General features: G+C 44.8%; 1 protein-coding gene across 1 annotated transcript; it reads left to right on the forward strand.

Moving 5' to 3' along the window:
• Window positions 1-3,698: 3,698 nt before the first annotated feature.
• On the forward strand, window positions 3,699-21,145 carry LOC144132800 (amblin-like). The gene is made up of 4 exons (XM_077665460.1): window positions 3,699-3,814; window positions 11,816-11,998; window positions 20,575-20,754; window positions 20,964-21,145. The coding sequence occupies exons 1-4, from the start codon at window positions 3,763-3,765 to the stop codon at window positions 21,065-21,067; spliced, it is 519 nt and encodes a 172-aa protein (XP_077521586.1). The 5' UTR covers window positions 3,699-3,762; the 3' UTR covers window positions 21,068-21,145.
• The last annotated feature ends 610 nt before the right edge of the window (window positions 21,146-21,755 follow it).

The following is a 21,755-nucleotide window of genomic DNA, read 5'->3' on the forward strand; positions in this document are numbered from 1 at the left end:
CTAAAGCTAAGCTCGTGAGTTCTGGGGAGTTACAGGTGAAGCACCAGTCTTTGTTTCGTCACTGACCAAGAACTGAAGACTGTCAAGCTCAAGCTTCTTTGGCTCACTCAAAAATCAGACTTTTACATTCTTGACGCCCTTCAAGCTTGTGGAAAAGTGAATTCCATCACAGTTGAGCATGGAGAGTTCCTGAAATTGATGAGATGCGTACTTTGAATAGCCACATTGCCTTGACTCCTGCTGATGGCATTATTATGGATGCCATGCATCATCACTTAACAGCTTGTGATTTACAGTGCCCGGTTTAGTTCCAGGATTGCTAGTGCTGTGTTTACGTTGCCACAAGCCTGGCCATAAGCGACGTCACTTTAGTACTCTATGGTGTGATGAATGTAGGCGTTTCGGCCATACTACAGAGGAATGCGAAGCGTCGTATGCTGATCAGCTTTTCAGTGCCGCCAATGCCGTGAAGGACACTCTTGAGCAGCATTTGATATATGCGACAGAGGTTTTAGATGCAGCCGTTGGTATGTCAGCCGTTTCGGTCATTGAATCAGTAGCCGCTGGCCTGGTACTGTTGCCGTTCCTGCTCTTCAGCGTGAGCCCACCAGTTCTTCGTGGATGGATCAGCTGTCTGCAGTTGTTGACAATCAATGCCTGGCGGTTGACATACTAGTAATACACACTGTCAATGACGACACTCTTGGTGCGCGTTCCGCCACGGTGGGCCAGCCAGAGGAAGAAAATGATGCCCTGACGGCAATTCTGCTGCATATGTTTCAAGTGCAAATGGGCCTCGAAGCTCGCGTATCGCCAAGTTCTGCCTTCTTTTAGGAGGACGCCATCCCTACCAAGCACAAGTCCCGCAGGCGGAACTCCAAGAGCAAGAAATCTTCTTGGCGCTCCAGATCGAGGAGAAAGGGTTCCAGCTGTAAAGTCTCACCTTCCAGATTGGTGCCAGACATCACGGATGGTCGCTTTAGTGAACGTTGGCCCCTATGGCGAACGTCTCACAGTCGATCGTCGCAAGATATAAAATCTATGAGTCCCGGTAGAGGCAAAAACAGGCACAGTTGCACCTATTGTTTTCGGTGAGTTGGCTATAGACAGTGTTGCTCTTCATGAGACTAAGATACAAAGTGAATTTCATAAATAGGTAGCCTTACGGCTCTTTTTTGCAATAGCTGTGTATCGAACTTGGTCGACGTTTTGGCGGGTTCCTTGGTGTTCTTTGAAATGGTCTCCCTGTTTCTGATTTTATATATCCGGTTGAAGCAGCAGTGACGCCAGATGTGCTGTGGCTTCCGGCTGCACGGAGAATCGTGGAGGTTCATCACAGTGTATGCTTCAAACTATTGGAGGCAGCGAACTGTATTCTTTCGGGCTATTGAACCTCTTCTAGATTGTGATTGGTTTGTTGTATTCATGGTCCAATTTTACTGCGTGTGCGACGCACGCGAACATACAGGGCCTAGCGAAAATGTTAAAAAGAGCCCTCTATTTTATCAGCTATAACAGAAAACACAGGCTTAATTCACGACGGATTGCCATCCATCTTCACATATTTTAGAGGAGCCGCACATTCACTTCTGCATCGGATTTACGCTTCTGCGGATCTTTTTAAAAGGCACATTACATGCGATGCCGTACAAGTTTCTTTCTCTAATCATATCAGGGTCAACTCCCAGACTGCAGAATGTGTCCTTACCAAGGTTCAGCCATAATGAGTACCATGTAAGCTTAATTCTGCGTTGCTCAACGAGGATAAGTTTAAGCAGTGACTAGAGGCAGCTTTAAGTATATTTAAGCAGGAAGTTCGCGGCATAGTTTTTAATATCGGCACCATGAGGTCTTGCTATATGAAACCTTTATAATTCGCATGAACTTAAATACCGGACTACAGTATTGTAAACAGAGGAAATTGATCCTATAAAGCGTCACCTTCAAAGGTTCAATGCAGAACGCTTTCGAGCCGCTTACGTACGATCCCGCACCAATCCTGCGTTGCACCGGCGGAGCAAACTAGATAAGCCTTGCTTTGTGAGCGTCACCATGTGAGTGGCAATCGAGTCTCTCAGCTGTACTGAGGGGAGGGAGGGGGGGGGGGGGGGGGGGGGGGGGGGGGGGAGGGCACCGTGGTCACAAGTAGACATGAAATAGCTGCCCAGTTGGCAGATCCCTGCAGCTCTCCTTTCGCTGCCACTTCAAGCATTGCTGATAATGTTGATGCAGCGCGCTGGCTGTCTATGATAACGCTCCTTTCTGATGATGAGTGCGCGGTAATAACCACTCCTTTGACCTTGGGCGAAATGAAAATTCGTGTATTTGATCGATTGCCACTTTGCGAAACTACAGGGCCTGCCGGCCTTTGGGAGGAATTTTACAAAATATTCAAATCAGTTTTATTCCCTTTCTTACTCCAAATATTTGACACTAAATTTTTCACACCAGTATTGATGTTGGAGTTTTGGCAGTTTTTTCCAAAAGTTGTCTTAAAAAAAATTACGGTACGAAAACGGAAATATGTACATGGCTACAGACCAATCGTCCTTTCTAATGTTGAATATAATTTTCACTAAAATCCGCCCAAATCGGCCGCAACTTGCAACGTCTACACTGATTGGACCTCATCCGACATCTGGCTTGAGCGGACGGTCAATACAGTCTAATCTACAAATAGTGCGCCACAGTGTTACAATATTGCATTGATGTTCATGAATAATTAGCACTGCTGCAAATTGACCTGACAGGGATGTTAGTTCGAATCTTCAATTCATATGTTTTTTCTCTTTTATTCACGCCTATCTTTGTTCGATTCTTTTGTCATGAGGTCACCTCATTACGTTATGAGGTCACCTGTGAATTTCGGTTCGCTTCTCGCAGACGGCCGGTCTACGCCGTAATTTCTGACGGGTGAGCCATATAATGCTTTCTCATGAATAAAAACAAATGTTGCACAGTGCGTGAAACAAAGCCTGCATGATCTGGAAGGTCACGAGATCATGGGGAAAAGTGCGCCTGGTCACGAATGAACGCGCGCCACAACCAAAGTTAGTACGAGACACGTGCAAGGCATTTATGATTTAAGATGCCACAAGCAAAATACGTTCAACTCCCAGACAGCGAGAGAGGTAAAAACATCTGCACACCGAGACACTGAAATCCAGAGAACGAGTCTTGCCGCAGGCATAATGTTATATTGTTCTTTTGAAGTGGCGCTTGAATAGTGCTAAATCATTTTCGCTCTGCATGTGCGTTATCATGTTTCAGAGCATCAAATGATAGAAGCCACTTTCACGCGGCATGACGTCATAAATATCCTTATTGTACTGAAAGTTGAAAACTGAAAAAAGGGGCACAGCACATGCTTCCAGGCGTCAAAATATTGAACTATTCAATTGAATTGGTGGCGCGTTTTTTTTTTTTATGCGCAAAGAATCATTGGAGGCGTATACCGGCACAGGCCCTGAACTCCAGGCAGCTAAAGTGGAAATCCTAACAAAAGAACAGTATTGTGCTCATCCTGCTCTGCTTGGATAACATTTCGAAATTCAATTTTATGCTATCATATTTTGTTGCAAGCAGAGAGCGTTTCTGCACGGAGCTACTTGTATCTATGCGGCCGAGGGCTCTCGAATCTGACGACCCTCTGGCGCGTAATTGTTCCTAAAACACAATACTCGGCCATTACTACTTCAATATAAAAGTGGCGCTTTCCAGCTTTAGGAACGTATTGCTACTGAGAGCACAACAGCGTCGACTATGAATATAGCTAATTTCCTTATTCTTATTGGGTTTCTGGTGTCCGCGCAAGGTAAGCAAAGTGCTTCACATATTTTATTGAAATGCTGTTAAGACTTAAGGATCAGTAGCGGCGCACTCTTTTGCAGACAGGATCAAATGTGACACGCGTGCTGGTCTTGTGTCAAACACAATAGCGACAAAACAAGTGCCAAGCAGGGCTTCTTTGCTTACTACCATTTAACTACCAAGTACGCCTTATTCTGAGTTTAAATAGGCCTCATTTCGGGGCGTTGTGCACTGTCTTTACTACATTAGGTGAGTGGTAATTTGAGCTCCTTTCTCAGGAATGCCTCCCATTGAGTCCTTATGCAATTACAATTCGAATTCTACTGCGGTTCATTGTTTCTTTTTGGCTACTTTAAAACCAGCTATCTTCCACTTTAAAAATACTACAGTAGGGACTTCTAATTGCCCAACACCATAACCAAAAAGCCATGAGACTAAGCTGCCTTTGGTTTCTCTGAATACCAGCTTCCTTGATATGTATGCCGCAATGAGCCCCTCATTTCTGTGCATTTCTCCGCGCAATAGCTTAGTCAGGGCCTCGGTTCAGGCAGTCATGATGTGTTAGCAACCAAAGGGGTTCTAGCAGAGCTTCCGCCGTCACCGTTCGATCAAGCTCCGCGTGACGCTAGAGCAATATGGACGTCTTACAGCCGCCGTTATGGAGGAGGATGGCGCTAATGAACACACGAAAAGTTACGTACCACGCAATATATGTGCCCCCCAAATTAGAAGTTTGGACAGCAGGCTCGCTGGCTTCAGTTGTTAGAGCAACATACTCGACATACAAAGCGTTGCTTCGGGTTCTAGGAGTAGCATATGGTTGTTTTCTTTCACTTTGTGAGCAGTTGTCTTTCAGGTAGAAACAATTACGGTAATAATTTCCCAGTCATCAACGACAGAAAATGAAACAGAATCTTTAACTTTGTTTTGCTTTGTTTCTTGCCACTATTAGCTTCTTTCATTGCTGTAGTCATAACAGGCTTTCCTTTCCCGTGCCGTGATTTCCTCAAGCGCATAATAACGGTGGACAAAAGTTGTTGTCGGTCTACTTGGGTTTCAAATAAGAGCTGGAATGACACCTTTTCTCGGATCGCTTCTAGACTCTCCTTTCCAAAATCTGCTGTAGTCGGCTATTAGTTTTTAAATATTCATTTCTTCCCATGCGCTTGTAGGTGAAGAGATGTAGGAAATAATTAGAGGTGGTCCATGCATAACATTTGTGCGTGCCATAATATTGTCATAACTGCGTACTATAGCTCTTCAAGGCTCTAATTTTGTTGTGTGAATAATAGCGATGCAGGAATTACAAAATCTAAACCGCCAGGTGGGAACAGTTTTTTTTTCGGTAGGCAAAGCTGTTCGTTTCGCCTATTTCTTTCGCCAACTTACTGACGCCGGCAGAGTTCAGGCAGAGGTTATCTTCCTAAAAAGAAAAGAAGTAGTAGCCTGAACCTTAAAGACGAGGTTCTATTGATATTAGCCCTCAGTTGTTGGTAGGTAAAATTTCACGCTTTTTTCAGCTATAACACGTCGAATCCACACAGCCTCAACAAATTAGACATTATATTCCACAATATTCGAGTCGTCCAAAAAAAAAGAAGCTGGTACTCAGTGAGATTGATATGATAGGTACGCAAGAGCACTGGTACTCCGATAGTGTGAGCTATTCGCTTTGATGACATGAATTCACTAATGCGAACGACTATTAAATACTCATTTTGACGTTTGATATATTTGCGTGTTCAGTTATTTCAAATCAGATATTCAGTAGCTATCACTTTTCCTCTTCGCTGGTGGTTCTGAGCTTTTTACTCTTTTACACCGGCTCTTCGAACCCCAACTACGCCTGGGTTTGTCCGTTGTCGCTCTACCTGGCCACAACCTTTCTGAACAAATCAATCGCCCCTCGGCCCTCAGTCCCCAGCGCCTGCGGAACAGCTGACTAAGGCGGTGGTCAGACCTGTGACGCAGCGGATGGTGCTAAGATTCACTGGGTCCGGACAGCCCGCCAATGGAACCTGAATTTGGCAACGTTTAACGCTAGAACCTTATCCAGTGAGGTTAGCCTAGTAGTGCTGTTCGAGGAACTAGAAGGCATTAAATGGGATGGTCATAGGGCTTAGTGACGCTAGGAGGACAGGTGAGACGTATGCAGTACTAAAGAGCGAGCACGTGCTGAACTATCGCGGATTAGCGGATAGACAAGAACCAGGAGTGGGATTTCTTATCAATCAGGATATAGCTGCCAACATACAGGAGATCTATTTTATTAACGAGAGGGTGGCTGCTATCGTAATTAAGCTCAGTAGGAAGTACAAGCTGAAGGTGGTGCACGCCTACGCGCCTACATACAGCCATTAGGAAAACGTGGAATCGGTAAAGAAAACGTGGAATTAAAACGTAGAATCGGCAATGAAGGAAATTACATCACAGTACAATGTGCTGACGTGCGTCTTCAATGCGAAGGTGGGCAAGAAGCCGGCTGGCGACCACGCAGTTGGCGACTATTGAATATGTTGTATAAATAGCAGGGGAGAGTTATTAGTAGAGTTCGCAGATAGAAATAATTTACGGATCATGAATACCTTCTTCAGCAATCGAGGAGACAGGAAGTGGGCCTGGAAGAGCCCCAACGAAGAGACTAAAAAAGAAATAGACTTAGTACTATGTGTTCATCCTGGCATTGTGCAGGATGTGGAGGTCGTCGTAAAAGTGTGCTGTAGCGACCCCAGAATGATAAGATCTCGAATTAGCTTAGGCTTGAAGAGGGAAAGGAGGAAGCCAGTGAAGAGAAGTTCATTAACGAGTTAGCGAAAGACGGAAAGTAGGGTCATTAAGGATTTCGCTGCAGAGGGGATATTCAGCATTAAATGAGGAAGATAGTTTTATTGTCCAAATAATGAACAATAATCACACTGCTATCATTACCGAGTGCGCCATAAAGATAGGTGCTGGGATGGTTCGACAGGATACCGGAAGAGTATGTCAGGAGACGAAAGATCTGATTAAGAAACGCCAAAGCATAAGAATGCTTAGCAATAGGACCAGCAGAGATATCCTAGTAAATAAATAAGCGCAAAGTAGCCGACATAATCAAGTTTAATATGGAGAGAACCGCGCATGCGCTATAAAATGGAGATAGCCTAAAAGCTGCAAAGTGTTAACAACGTATAGGTAAAAACCAGATGTATGCATTAAGGCAAAAAGGGCAATGTGATTAGCATTATGGATAAGGTAATTAAAGTAGCCGAAGAGTTCTGCACAAATCTCCACAGTAGCCAATGTAATCAGAACTGTTTATGGGAGAGACAGCAGCGAACTGAAATCCGTCATCCCGGCCGTAACAAAAGAGCAAGTAAAGAAAGCCTTAGGAGCGCTGCAAATGGGAAAATCACTTGGTGAGTATCAGCGACAGCAGATCTGTTAGCTGCGCTAGAAAAAAACTAGCCACCCTGTATATGCAATGCGTTGTGACCTTGGCCGTACCAGAAGCTTGGAAGAACGCTAACAATATCATTAGCTTAATTCTTAAGAAATGAGGCGCCAAAGACTTGAAATATCACAGACCTATCAGCTTAGTGCCGTTGCCTACAAGGTATTTACCAAGGTAATCACTAACAGAGTAAGGGTAACCTTACACTTCAAACAACCAAACGATCAGGCAGGCGTTCGTAACAATTTTCCACAACACATCATATTCACACTATCAAACAGGTGATAGGGAAACGCGCCGAATATGGCCAAGTCCTACCTATAGCCTTCATTGTTTATGACAAAGCATTTTAATTAGTTGAAACCTCGGAACTCATGCAGGATTGCGGAATCAGGGTGTAGAAATGCCTTATGTGAAAATACTGGAAGATGTCTATAGCAACTGCACAACTACCATAGTCCTCCGTAAAATCAGCAATAAAATTCCAATAAGAAATTGCGTCAGGCAGGGAGGCACGATCTCGCCAATGCTATTTACTGCATGTTTACAGGAGGTATTCCTAAGCCTGAATTGGGAACAGTTGTGAATAAGAGTTAATAGAGAATACCTAAAGTACCTGCGATTCATTAATGGGAAAATAAATGAAATGACATTGCCTTGCTGAGACACTCAAGAGATGAACTGCAAATCATCATCAATGAGTTACACAGGCACAACAGAACGCTTGGTCTAAAAAAGAACTTGCAGAAAACCAAAGCAATGTTCAACAGCCTAGCAAGGGAAAAGCAGTTAACAATTGGTAGCGAGGTGCTGAAAGTGGTAAAGGAATATGTCTACTTAGGGCAGCTAGTGAGCGCTAATCCGGATCATGAGAGGCAAATAACTAGAAGGATAAGAATGGGGTGGAGCGCATATGGCAGGTTTTCTCAGAGCATAAATGGCAGTTTGCCAATATTCCCTAAGAAACGTATACAACACCAGTATCTTACTAGTACTAACCCACGGGGCGGTAACGATGAGAATAACGAAAAATATTCAGCTCAAGTTCGGAACAACGCAGCGAGCTATGGAAAAGAAATTGATAGCTGTAACGTTACAAGGCAGGCAGCGGGCAGAGTGAGGGAACAAATTCGAAATCAAAAGGAAGAAATTGGCTTGGGAAGGGCATGTAATGCGAAGGCAAGATAACCGCTGGTCCTTAAGCGTAACTGAGTGGATTCCAAGAGCAGGCAAGCGTAGCATGCAGGGGGCTGCAGAAAGTTAGGTTCGCGTACGAGATTAAGACGTTGGCGGGGATACGGTGGGCGCGGCTCGAATAGGACAAGGTTAATTGAAGAGACATAGGAGAGGCTTGTGCCCTTCGGTGGGCGTCGTCGGGCTGATGATGGTGATGATTCTACTAATTCCGGTGCATTAAATATCTTCCCTCCACCTTTCTTATCTGAAAGGCGCGGTTAGGTCTCTACCCAGACGTGAAACAACCCGTGCGCCTTTTGTTTCCTGGAAACCGATTTTCACTGTAAGATCAGACTTTCATTCCCTCCTTTTTCTCTTCCCTCACGGCGTGGTTCAGATGTTTTTCGAGAAGTGAGGGTGTCAGTGTCTCTTCATCATGAGGCTTTGCACGGTTATGGTCACTTTTTGGGATGATGCTAATGACAACGCTAACGCAGTAGTATTGTCACGATGAACACGAACCTAACTGTGGCGCGCGACAGAGCGCTCGCGCTAGGCCAGCGGCCATTAAAATGATCTGTGCCATCGTTCATTGCGCTTCTTTTTCGGCTTTCGGCTGATCGCTCCGTAACATTTGGTGCGAGGTGCTGGGTAATCACCGGCATTCTGGTAGTGGAGCTTCGGCGTCCTGCGTCAGCCGTGGTTGTCGGCCGTGAGTTCTTGGCGTGCGTCGCCCGTCTCGCCCCAGGCTTTTATAACTGAACCGACCTCGTCGTAGCTCTCCCCGCCCGTACCACACGAAACGACGAACTGCACCCGAAGCAACCCGCCGCGGTGGCTCAGTGGTTAGGGCGCTCGGCTACTGATCCGGAGTTCCCGGGTTCGAACCCGGCCGCGGCGGCTGCGTTTTTATGGAGGAAAAAACGCTAAGGCGCCCGTGTGCTCTGCGATGTCAGTGCACGTTAAAGATCCCCAGGTGGTCGAAATTATTCCGGAGCCCTCCACTACGGCACCTCTTTCTTCCTTTCTTCTTTCACTCCCTCTTTTATCCCTTCCCTTACGGCGCGGTTCCGGTGTCCAACGATCTATGAGACAGATACTGCGCCATTTCCTTTCCCCCAAAACCAATTATTATTATCACCCGAAGCAAGGACCCGACCTACCATCCCCACCGACCCAGGACGCCGCTTACATGTGACGGCACTGTTCTCCTGCCTATGCCGTTCGGCGCGTCCTGTGGCCTCTGCCGTCAGCTCCTGGTGACCTGCGGCTCGCTGGCTTCGTCGCCCGGGACTCTCACTCGCTCATCTCTCTCATAGTGGCGGCCAGCACTTCACTACCTTGTCATTTCTGTTTTGCCGTTGCTGAAGCCAATCACCATTTGGCGCGTCCCTTCGTCGGTGTCTTCGTCTATTTACGATCGGGACGATCCCTTGGTGGCCCCGGGTAATGTGACGAAAAAGACGAAGCTGGCAGTGGCGCGGGACAGAGCGCTCGCGGTAGGCCATCAGCCATTAAATTATCTAATATCCACCAGTAATCTCGTCTTATACTTCGGCTGGCCGCCAAGTTGCAACATCGCGCCTCAAATAGATGATTAGTTGGCGTTTAAAAATTTTAAAGGGGCTGCAGTTGGGTAAGACCAACTAAGATAACGGCTAGAAACTCGGAAGGAAAGAGATGGGAGAGAAACCGCAGCAATGCGAAGCTGTGTTAAGAAATGCACTCTGTAGACTTTTTTGGATGTGTGTAGTGATGGAGGAAAGCCACATGGTGTAGATGGACATCATGAAAGGTGAAGTATTCCACTTGCGGATATTCACAGCCTAAGAGCAGGCGATGTAAAATATTTCCAATGTATTAATTTGGGGACCCCGTGCCACAGCCCTAGCTGTTATATACGAAGGCTCTCTACATATGCGTAATAGTTGTAGTGATCATTGAGCGTCTGTGGAACCACGAAAGGCCCAAGTGCAGAGTTACACCCCGCACTCGCTTCCTCCCTTCACCTAGCAGATGCACTTCACACAGGTTGCAAACCCATAGGAGTCAGGTGGTCATTTCGGGTACAGTGCCACTGCCCTGCCTAATCACTGAGAAAAGAGAAATGACATCTAGCGCACTCATGACAAGAAAATAAAACAATGGCAAAATCACAAAGAGAAATAGCTAGCGCTGATGACTCGCATTCTATAGATTTCATCGCCATTTTATTTAGTGATCATGCTTACAAAATGAGCGAAATCATTGTCAATATGTTTTAACTCCAAGTTATATGTGTATGGTCCCACTTATATCGTGTCCATATCTAAACCAATGTTTTCACCATGGGCTAAAACATTTTCTAAAATGCATGTTAATACTGCTTTTTTATTTGATACGTTGAGAAAAGCTTACCGTGACACAGCAAATGTCTATAATTCCGCCGCTTTAAATGGGCCTTGCAGAAATTCGACGGCGTTGAAAACAGCTGCCTCTAATGTAGAAATCAAACAGCCCAATAGATGAATTGTAGGTCATACAGGTCTTATTCAAGTATAAATAAATATTTGCGCGTATATATACGTATATAGTAACCTAATACTGGGCCGCCACTAGGAACCATGGGCGTTATCATTCGCTTTCATTGCGAAGGAAAAAAAACAGCACGGAATTATAGTCTTGCGGCTTATTGCTTATAAATGAGCAGTTATTGTTAAAATTAAAAAAATGGGGACTTCTCAGCGCTCAAAACTCTGTTTTATGCCTTCCTAAATCCAACCACATTAAGGTATTTCATTTTTTGCTTGAGCGCATGTTTTTTTCTTACAAACCTCGTCCTCAATTCAGGTACCAAAACTCGAACATGATTCAGCTTTGAGATAACTTTGTAGTGCTTTTTTCTTTAAGTACTTTTGGTTGCATGAGTTAAAAAAGTCGGGAAAATTAGGCAGTTATCTGCGCAGCATATTAGTGAACAAAACTGAGGAGGTAGCGATAAAAGAGCAGGAGGTGTAACAATATGTTAGGAATATTGATTAAGAACAATGGATGGAGATAGGTCGCAAATGAGATATGCGGCTTGCATTTACTGTGCTCTTATGCTAGCATGATAGTGATAACAAGACGACGTGTAGTGAAATCAGGCGGATATGCTATTTCACCACATTATTTTGTACTATTGAGCTGAACATAGAAAAATTCTGAGCATTCGTTGGTACTACGCGTGTTCGATGTACGCATTATCCATTCTGACGCTGCTCCAATTACCAGCAGCAGCAATTTAAATATAATACAGTTTAATATATTTCTAGTGAAGGTGGTATGTAGCCGTGAATTAAAACGTATGCTTAATCTTTGGCCCGATGATTTTATAGCTTGTCTTGACGAAGTCTTGTTTGGCGTGGCACATTTCAGCGGCAAGTTATCAGACACCACCAGGTTGTTTGAAGTTACCTGCAGTTGGCCCCTGCAAAGCAAAGTTCCCGAGATGGTATTATGATCCCTCAAACAAGAAGTGCAAAGCATTTATATACGGTGGATGTGGAGGTAATTCCAACAGGTTTCACACCGAGGTTAAATGCCAAGAAGCCTGCTTGCGTGAGTATTTCATTTTAACCATGATTTCTTACCTGCAACAAATTTCCCAAATATTGCACATTGATGCTCCCCTACTTCTTTCGCGAACATGCCGCAACAGGGACATTAAGAGATTAGAAATTTATTACAAGCTCTTAAAAGCATGTAATGTGCATTTGGAACAGGTGATTATGTAGTGGTATCCGCTTGTTAGAAAGAGAGAGAAGAAACTTTATAACTATAAAGGAATAAAACGGGTGGTTCACCCAGGTCCGGGAAACCATTGGCGAATGCGGCCCTCCAGGCCTGACCAATCAGCTGGCGCTGCAGGGGGAGTTCTGTTTGAGCCAGCTTCGCCTCCAACAACTCATGGCTGAGTTCCTGATAACTGTTAGAAAGACGGCGCGAATTAACATGGTAACACTGTCCTCATTTCTCGGTATTCCTGAGCGTTGCACTTACAGAATAATTTTACAGAACGCATAGCCGTCAGGCACTATAGCGCTTTTAACGTTCACATGCAGTGGTGTTTTGCAACTCGTGTCAACGGTCGGTGTTGCCCTTCTGCCGATCTGTGTCTTGTTAGGCACCCCGGGCAGCTAAATATTACCTGCTAACAGTTCAAAGCGCGCCGACGAGCGAGAGCATCAGTTGCTGCTGCTTAGGCTGGGCGTCTGGCCTGGCATTCTGAAGAAAGCTGTTGTTTTTGTGCACTTGGACAATGACACCTACCCGCAAGGGCGATTGGCCACACATGTAAGCGTCAAAAATAGATAATAGACATCGTGATGTGAAGAAGAAAAGGCTAATATAATAGGAGAGGCAAGAAAGCACCACTGATAATAACATTATTTTTAAAAGATAACGAAAAAAGCGGCAGGGAGTGGAATCGGTGCATCTAGCACGGAATCCTTTCAGCATCAGTAATAAATTTTTATACAGCGCAGTGAACTAGCCCAATGCTGAGGCCCAGCTGAATAGAAGCAAGCGAGAGTAAATATGGAAAGAGTCATAGACAGTCAATTTTTTATAAGGAATTTCCACCAAATTTTTCGGAAGCAGGCGAAGTTGTGGCAGGAAACGAAGACATGATCCAAAGTTTCGTGTTCATTGCAGAACTGACACAGTGGTGAAGGAGGACAGCCAGATATATGCAGATAAAAGTTCAGGGGGCGAAGCCTGCAGCTTAGGCACATAATGACATCTCGCGCTGACGTGAAAGGCACAGTTGAGCTTGCCCTCTTCAGACTGCGCCGGTTGCAATCCTATTCAGGTGGCGATGAGAGGACACACCTTGATGATGATAAAATCAGGGTTTCTTGATGAACTGGTGGTTCTAACTTGTAAACATTCACGTTACTCGAACAAAAAAGTAGGTAAGCTGTTTTTTACAACATAAATAAAACAACAAGAAACAAAGCAAGGAGAAAACTACCACACGACTAAACCGTTGGTCAGACGAATTCAGCCCTCGTTCAATCCAGAGCGCCTGTTCTTAAACCCTCCGTCTCAGCCCTTAGCGGGGACAGCAGCCAATAAGATTACAAGCCACTCACCTCACCAATCAGTGGTTAGGGAAAGGAAAATAAGGCTTCCGCCAACTAATCACAGATTGGGGAAAGAGTACTGATAAAACATTTGGGAAAGGAGAGGATGCAATCAAATACACAAACAGCACAAACGCGACCACCCTTTCCCACGGTGCCCACGGCACAGCCGTTATTACTTTCCTAACATTGTCATTTGTTTCTCTTTCGCATACGCGACAAACATAATCTGACGAGACGATCACTCAAGTTTTTCACAGAACACATAGAAAGAGAAGACAGTCGTTACGGGAATAATGGGTTTCATGGTCACTCGGCTCCAACTCAGCCGTATCTCCTTCATTCCCGAAGCCTTGGCTACCCCTTGGCAACGCACACATGTCAACAGCTGTATCTGGTTAGGGCTCTTCCCACTTGGTTATGCCCGGGACGGCGCGGAGTAGATAAGGACGTCCACCGCAAGCAAGGGCGGCCGGGACGGGACGGGTCCCGAGCGGCCTTCCTTGTGAAACACAACACCAACGAGTTTGCTGAAAGGTCAGCGAACTCCACAGGCACTGTCCTTGGCTCCCCATTATACTTTAATGCTAGAAGTCGTCAAACGAGAGAAAGGACGAATTGAACTGTTACAGCAAAAGAAATATCTTGAAGCATGCACCCACCCATAACGGAAAGCAGTAGAGTAAGGGAAGGATAGCCCGCTCAATGGAGACAATGCCGCTAAGTCCGCCGACTCATTCATTGAAATTTCAATGCGGCCAGGAAGTCACACAAGCCTAATTTCACGGATATTAGAAGGTACTGAGATGAACAAGCTGACAACGCAAAGTAGAACTAAGTGAAGATGTCAATTCAATACAAACTAAAACCGCATCTCTCACCACAAGGATGTGGCAGTGCTGAGGATGTAACCTTCAGATGGCATAAACCTTAGTCAAAAATTGTGCAATAAAAATGTAGGTGTAGTTATGCAAGCAAAAAGAGATAGCCGAGTCAAGCTGTGACAAGAATGTACCAACCCCTGATTTTTCCTCACACTCGCAGCATCAGTATCAATTAATTATGCGACAGAAATTGCTCCCAGTGGTCATGCAAGAAGTAAACCAAGGTAGACAACGGAAGAGACTTGGCATGGCTTGGGCACGCGCCATCAAAACAAATTAAAATTAGGTAGCGGAAGACTGGATGGAATAATGAATTACACATCAACCAGAAACGAAGATACAGCCGGCTGAACATATACGACCCACGGCATTTAGTAGCGCGACCAATAAATGGCAAAAATGAATGAGACGAAGAAATGAAAATAGTTTGAGAACTCTACAGCGTTCAATAATATAGATTTAGAAATATCTAAAAGCTGGGCTGCTGAAACCGCATGTCCAAAGAAAGGACACGAGGCTCAGAGTAGAGCACGTTTATGGCCAAAAAACAAGGTAAGCCAAAGCAAAGCAGCAAGGCTTGACGTTCGAGGAAGAGAAGAGGCCGAAGCTTGTAGGCAGTACAGCCAGAAAAAATGGGCCCAGCTGCACTCAAGAAGAGCGCACACATAAATCCTTACCTTGTGTGGCTAATCCGATACAGCAAGCCCTGGTCGCGCTCTCAGTTCTGCGTGCTGTGCTGGATATAAGGTCGGCAGTTCATATAATAGTCATAAAAACACTGAAATATATTATAGTCGTAACTTGAATGATTGACTCCTGACGGAACGAGAGAGAAAGGGACACACACTGACTGACCGGAAAATACCAGAGCGATAAATTAAATAACATTCAGTGAAAAGGAAAGTGAATTATGCCACGATGCAAGTTCCGCAAGATAGGTCTCTAAAGAAAACTGCAGTGCTCGACGATCGCGCCTCGCGCACCTACGCCGTTTTCGAGTGGGGCGTGCCCACGATTGCGGCAGTGTATTTGTAAATGCGAAACAGCGTTACGATGACAGGTTTGGCCCCGTCGTGGAGTACCTCCCATAAGGAGGTTTCCCTCTCACAACCGACAATAGTGTATACGTGAGTTACAGGCGTGCCACAAAGAAGTCATTTTGAAATAATCTTGTTTGCTTTTTTCAAGCAAAATATATGAAAGGCACGAAGATAATGTTTTCGAGATAGCGAAATTCTGCAGCTTGCGGCCGAATTGCAGTTTACCAATGGAGTTCTACACTCTCTTTGTAGGAAGCTTGGAAGGTAGATGGACTCGCAGAGTCACGGCTAAGCTCCTGTAATTATCCAGCCCGCAAAGGGCAGTAGAATATTTTCGACATAGGAGCAAAATGACGGGACATTTTCGCATGCATCGATGTTTCTATACCCAAAGATAATTACTTTTTTTGTGTCGCGGCAATTGTAAAAGATGCGAAATAAAAACTACTTACTGATTTTCAGGTGACAAAAACCAGGTCAATAGTGAATAGTAAAGTAAGATTGTCAGAACGTTTTTCTAAATATTGCTGCACCAAGTCGACAGGCCGAGCATAAAAACTTGCATAATTCTTACAAGTGCGTAACACAAATGTTTTTTGGTTAGATGCGGTGTGAGATGAAATAATTTTTTAGCGTTCTTGCCTAAACTATAGGTTCCCTCAGATGATCGCGTGCCTTGTGCACCATGCCGCTTCATCAGTTTCGCGTGTTTTCTTACAATGCATGAGCAGCTGCAGTCAGCCAGTCAGCCACAGTAGCCTTTCCGCACTCTGCAAACTTCGCCACAGTAGCCACCGCCACCGAAGCTCCCGTCAAAATTTAAACTGGCTGAGTGGGTACTGGCGCTCATCATCTTTGCGTGACTCCATGGTCTGTGCTGAGGACGGCGCCGATGGCGACGACACCGCAACCGTGGAACGAGCTCAGAAGAGCTAATGCATTGAAAACTATAATTAGTTACTAGAGGCAAAATATTATTCTAAATATATCACAAACACTGCTATCAGTAAGGCATATCAGTGATGATGAAGAGTTGCTGCTTGCGCTTCATGTTCATCATAATACCTGCAATGTTCTCTGCGCACCACATCCTCAGCGCTGGGGACGACGGCGCAAAACTGAAGAGCGGGCTAAGAAGAGCTAGCCTTCTGATACCTGTAGACAACTACACCAGCCCAAAGTAAAGACATTTCCAGTCACCTTCATCGCTCTCGCTACCGTACATGCGAGCAGATGGGCTGAAGGAACGGATAAATGAACATCAAGAAGAGGGTAGAGGAAGGTACACAAAATGCAGAATTTATTCTTTAGTTTTGCCCCCTGTCTTCTGCTTTTGATTCTCAGCAGAATATTTCTAGTAATAACTCCTACTAATGCTTATTTCAGATTTTCACCCAAAAATGCGCGTCGCTGGCTTTCCATAAAAGAGCAGTGCGCGTAACAAAGGCGTATTGCACTTGTGTTGTTAGCAGGCTAGATGTGCACTTGAACCAGCATTATCAGGACATCGGTGTGTTGACCACCAGAAAGTTTTATCGCTTTCCGTAAGCGCCGTGCACATGACACGCCCGCTGTTTCCGTCACATTGTACATGAAAACCAAAAAGGGTTGCCTGGGGGATTCTTCAACTGAATTCCAACAAATACCATATCTTTACGAAACACCTCCAAAGTAACCGGCTCATAGCGTAGAAAACCAACTCCTGGAACTGGACTCCACTCGAGACTTTCGCGCTTGCGCTTTTATCAAATCTGATTTTTGTGCTCTTCAATACATTCGTGCTCTCGGCTGCGAACAGATATATAGCAACCACGACGACAGTAATTGGGATCCTATCAATGGAATCCGGACTGCTGGTGCCTTATGTTCATCATGTCGTTTGCTTTTTACGTGTCGTGGTCTCAGAATGCCTGAGAATTACCGATTCTCATAGCCAGATAGTATCCAGACGTCAATTCGAACGAGCAGGCTTTCGCAATATTTGTTAATTAGCTGGTCCTGCAAAAACTAGTTTTCTCGCTTTTTAGCAAGAACAGTTTATGGTTTATGGGGGATTTAACGCCCCAAAGCGACTCAGGCTATGAGAGACGCCGTAGTGAAGGGCTTCGGAAATTTCCACCACCTGCGATTCTTTTACGTGCACTGACATCGCACAGCACACGGGCCTCTAGTAGAATTTCGCCTCTATCGAAATTCGACCGCCGCGGCCGGGATCGAACCCGCGTCTTTCGGGCCGGCAGCAGAGCGCCATAACCACTTAGCCACCGCGGCGGCTAGCAAGAACAGTGAAACCCTATCTGATATAATTATTAAGTCCAAAATATTCGCAGGGCAAACCGAGCACGCGCCAATTAATTGACGCAGCATGATCTGCGCTCGCGTTGCCTATTCGAATTTCACCGGCGCCACACGTTCCGCAAGTGAGGCTGCTGCCCTGAGGACCACTCTTCAAGAGCGCTGAAAGCACACCTTGTTAAGGCATTATTGTTATAGACTGCATTCAAGAACTAATTAGCCCTGCATCCTCCCTGTGGCGTACCGTCACAGAGTAATCAACAATCTGCTTTTTTTTGCTACTTTATGAGTTCAGGTCCGTCTACTACCAAGAAACCGTTCATAATTTATTTAGTGTGTCGCTCCCACTACCCCCTCTCTTCTGCCTTCTAAAAAACCGCTTCAGGTGAGTTTCATATGTCAGGTTATAGTCGATATGCATTACAGTAGCTAAGAATGAAACAAAATCAATATGTGCTCTCATGTCAGAACACTTACATCATGCCAAAAAGGTGACGTTAAAGAGGCGATGTACACTACGGCTCTTTATAAGAGCTATTTGTCGGCTTGTACAAACTTGGGGCGCACCTCACTACCACAAGGCTCCCATGATGTACCGCGCATGGACTGAAAGTGATACATACCACTCCGGAATTTTTTTTTTTTTTTTGGCTAGGGAAGGGACGGACGGGTAAAGTCAATTCAAGTCGTACGGCTAGCAAACCCCGGGTGTTTCGTCGATTCTGGTTATGAAAGAAAACATAGTCTTTTATGGTTGCCGGAGAGAACAAGGCCTGAGGTATGAAAGCTTCTGCAAATTTGCTGTTTGAGGAAGGTTACTGCGCTGAAACAGCAGTACAGCATCAACATATTACGATATGCTAAGTTATACATGGCCCCCCTATATTTAGAGTTCTGAACAATTTCCCTGAAAAGAAACCTCGTCAACACAAAGATTTACAGTTCCGTGCACCGCAGGGACCAAGGAATCTTGTGTACAGTGAACAGCAAGGTTATTTCTATGACATGTCGGTCTATAGACTATAGAAAGTTTTCTGCTGTGGCCGGAAAATAACTGTGTAGTCAAAATTTTCGCGTGAGTAACTTTGGTTGGCATTAAGGTGCGAACCTTAATACCAACCAATCGACCTCTGGCCAAGCAGCTCCAAATGGGACGGGCAATGTTGCTTCAGGAGAACATACTTGTTCAAAGATGCTTCCCAGACGCATCATGCAGTTAAATTTCTTATGTGTTTTGGAGTGAGTTTGGATAGTGCCGTATCCGGCGGGACCCCGACTGCACCGGCGTCTTCATTGAGCCGCTGTCTAATAAAAAATAGAATATTCTTCGTGAATTTTTTGACCTTGCATGAAGATGTTGCCAAGAGGTTGCTGTTACGCGTCACTGCTCCCAAGATTGAAAACAGCTGTAATGACGTTCGAAGCGCACATCAGAATGTCCAGTGAAATCTACTTAGACGGAAAGCTTGAGACATTTGGCGTAAAGCACCTGGGGCGCTGCTGTAGTCGCAAGGTGAAGCTCTCCTCGAGAATTGATGCCTATATAGAATGATTCCCCTTTTGCTTTTTATTCCAGAAATAATGCATGCTGTAAAAGTACCCATGTCCGCCATCAAATGCAGCTGAGACTACTTTGTCCGCAAACATCCTGCAAGCTCAGTAACCTAAAACAGAAGTGCTTCCTTTTCAGCCGAATATCAGTGTTACTGCTCAGTACACATCAATGTAGGCCGCTGCTAAGCACAAGAATAAGAGTGATTTGGGCGAGTTGGTATCGGTCCATTATGAAACAACAGCGTGACAAGCACAGAGATGAAAGTAAGGACGACACAACGAACAAAGCAACACAACAGTGCTCGTTGTGTCGTCTTTACTTCCGTCCCCGTCCTTAATTGCGCTGTTGCTATATAATTCTAAGCACAAGCTTAGTGTTTTTGCGCTGAAAAGGCAAAAAAAAAAAATTTCAAGCGAGCTGCCATTTCGTAAGTGGTACACAATTACATATTCAGAAGAGCGAAGCCACTAAAAGTCTGGAGTAACGCCTTTTCTCTTCTCCGCGAAAATACTGCCCAAGCAGCACAAGTAATTGGCCCAACATTGGAACTGTATTGGCAAAGCTGGCCCTACAAAGTACCAGGATGGGGCCATCCTGTTGCAATATTGGGCCGATGACCTGTGCTTCTTGGGCGGTTTGTGCCATTGCACTAATACGCTCACCAAAACTGACCAAGAATCTTGTCCGCCGATCTTGTGTTGACAAGTAGCGACTGCGAACCCGTGGTAAGTTTAAAGAAATCAATTCCGGATTTTACCGCGCCCAACGGGATGGTTACCTCCAAATCTGGCCTGACTATTTCCGAAATTTGGCCTAAGCCGCCCTCGAAATATTTTGCCTTTGCCTCATTTAGACGCGATGGTCGCATCAAAATTTAGGTCTAGCCACTTCCAATATTCTGCCCGGCGAACCCCGAAATTTGACCTTGGCGGATTTGCATCAAAATCGATACCAAACCATAATCGATTGTCCACAACCTGATGGTGGCCTCCGAATTTGACATGCGACATTTCTAAAATTTTACCTTGGCCGAGTTGTGCTCAAAATAATGTCCAGTCATATTTGACCGTGACCAACATGATGCCATTTCAAAAAATAGGCTGTGGCCACACCCGACATTTGACCTTTGCTTAAATGCATAAAAAAACAGTGTTTTCGCAGTAAAACCAGCTTGACCAATTTAAAAATTTCGCACTTTTTCTGACAGTAAACTTCATTTATAAACAGAAATGTTTGCTTTACGTTTTGGTGTAAATAATGTCTTCATTTTTTGCAGCTGGAGCTCCTGTGAGACCAGTTTGTAGCCTTAAGCCACCAAAAGGAAATTGCGGGAGGCGAGTTTATTCATGGGCGTTTGACTCGAATGCTGGTCGCTGTGGCTTTTTTTTGCACGGTGAATGCAAACGAAACGCCAACAACTTTCGAAGCTGTCTCGAGTGCATGGGCAGATGCAGCGGTAGGTAACACGCTTTAAATTTAAAAAAATATTCTTCTACATGTATTTTTAACAACCACGAAACATTTACCTCCATGTAATAGTCAGAAAACAGCGCGCTGGAGCGTAAAGCGCCGTAATATTTTTGGCTTCTGAAAACAATCATTTTGACTGCAGCTTTTTCAGTTTTTAATTTCGTAAATAATTGTGTCTGGGTACATTTCTTTTAGGAATGCAACCCGGAAAGGCACAGAAACTCTGCTTGAAACTAACTGCTGAAGTTATTGAAAAATATGGCAATCGTCTGCGCCCCATCGTTGGAGGACCAGAGTAGGTTCGTCTATGCATGCCTTCTGGAAATGATAAGGCGATGCTTTTTCACGCAATAAAAAGACCTTTTTAAAATCACAAATCTGAAATGCACGACAAAAAGAAAGAAGTCCGGCTCTAATAGTTTTTTCCATCACCATTAATATCCCAACCGCCACGTATGACCTAAAGATATTTATGGTGAATATCATTCAACAATAGTCTAATTAATTCTCCCCTGTGCCTGCTGCAATGTTGTCATCTCAGCAGACCTCCTACTCTCATCCCCCACCTGACTCTCTTTCCCTCCCAACTACGTTTGCCTTCCCTTGTAATTCACCTGGTTACCCCAAGTTACAAACTTTTCCTTTGTCTGCGCCACGTAAGCTACACATGCCGACTTTCCTTTCGTTGATAACCGCTATTGTGTAATATATGGTATGACTTGATATGATATTACATAGTTGACATTTATACCCTTCAAATATTCGAAAGTGCAAACGCAGGGTATAAATATTCAAGGGTATAAATCTCTGTATATTGGCCGCATATATAGTCTCTTGCGTTGTCCTCAAAAGTCATTTCAAGGCTTTTTTTTTTGGTCCTCGAAGGTATGTTCCCACTCTCATGTACTGAGTACATGACGCTATCATGCACTCTTGAAATAAACAATTATGGTTAACTGCTAATCATGGCCTCAGAGTGCCTTTACA

The sequence above is a fragment of the Amblyomma americanum genome, chromosome 5 (genome assembly GCF_052857255.1).
Source record: "Amblyomma americanum isolate KBUSLIRL-KWMA chromosome 5, ASM5285725v1, whole genome shotgun sequence".
NCBI lineage: Eukaryota > Metazoa > Arthropoda > Arachnida > Ixodida > Ixodidae > Amblyomma > Amblyomma americanum.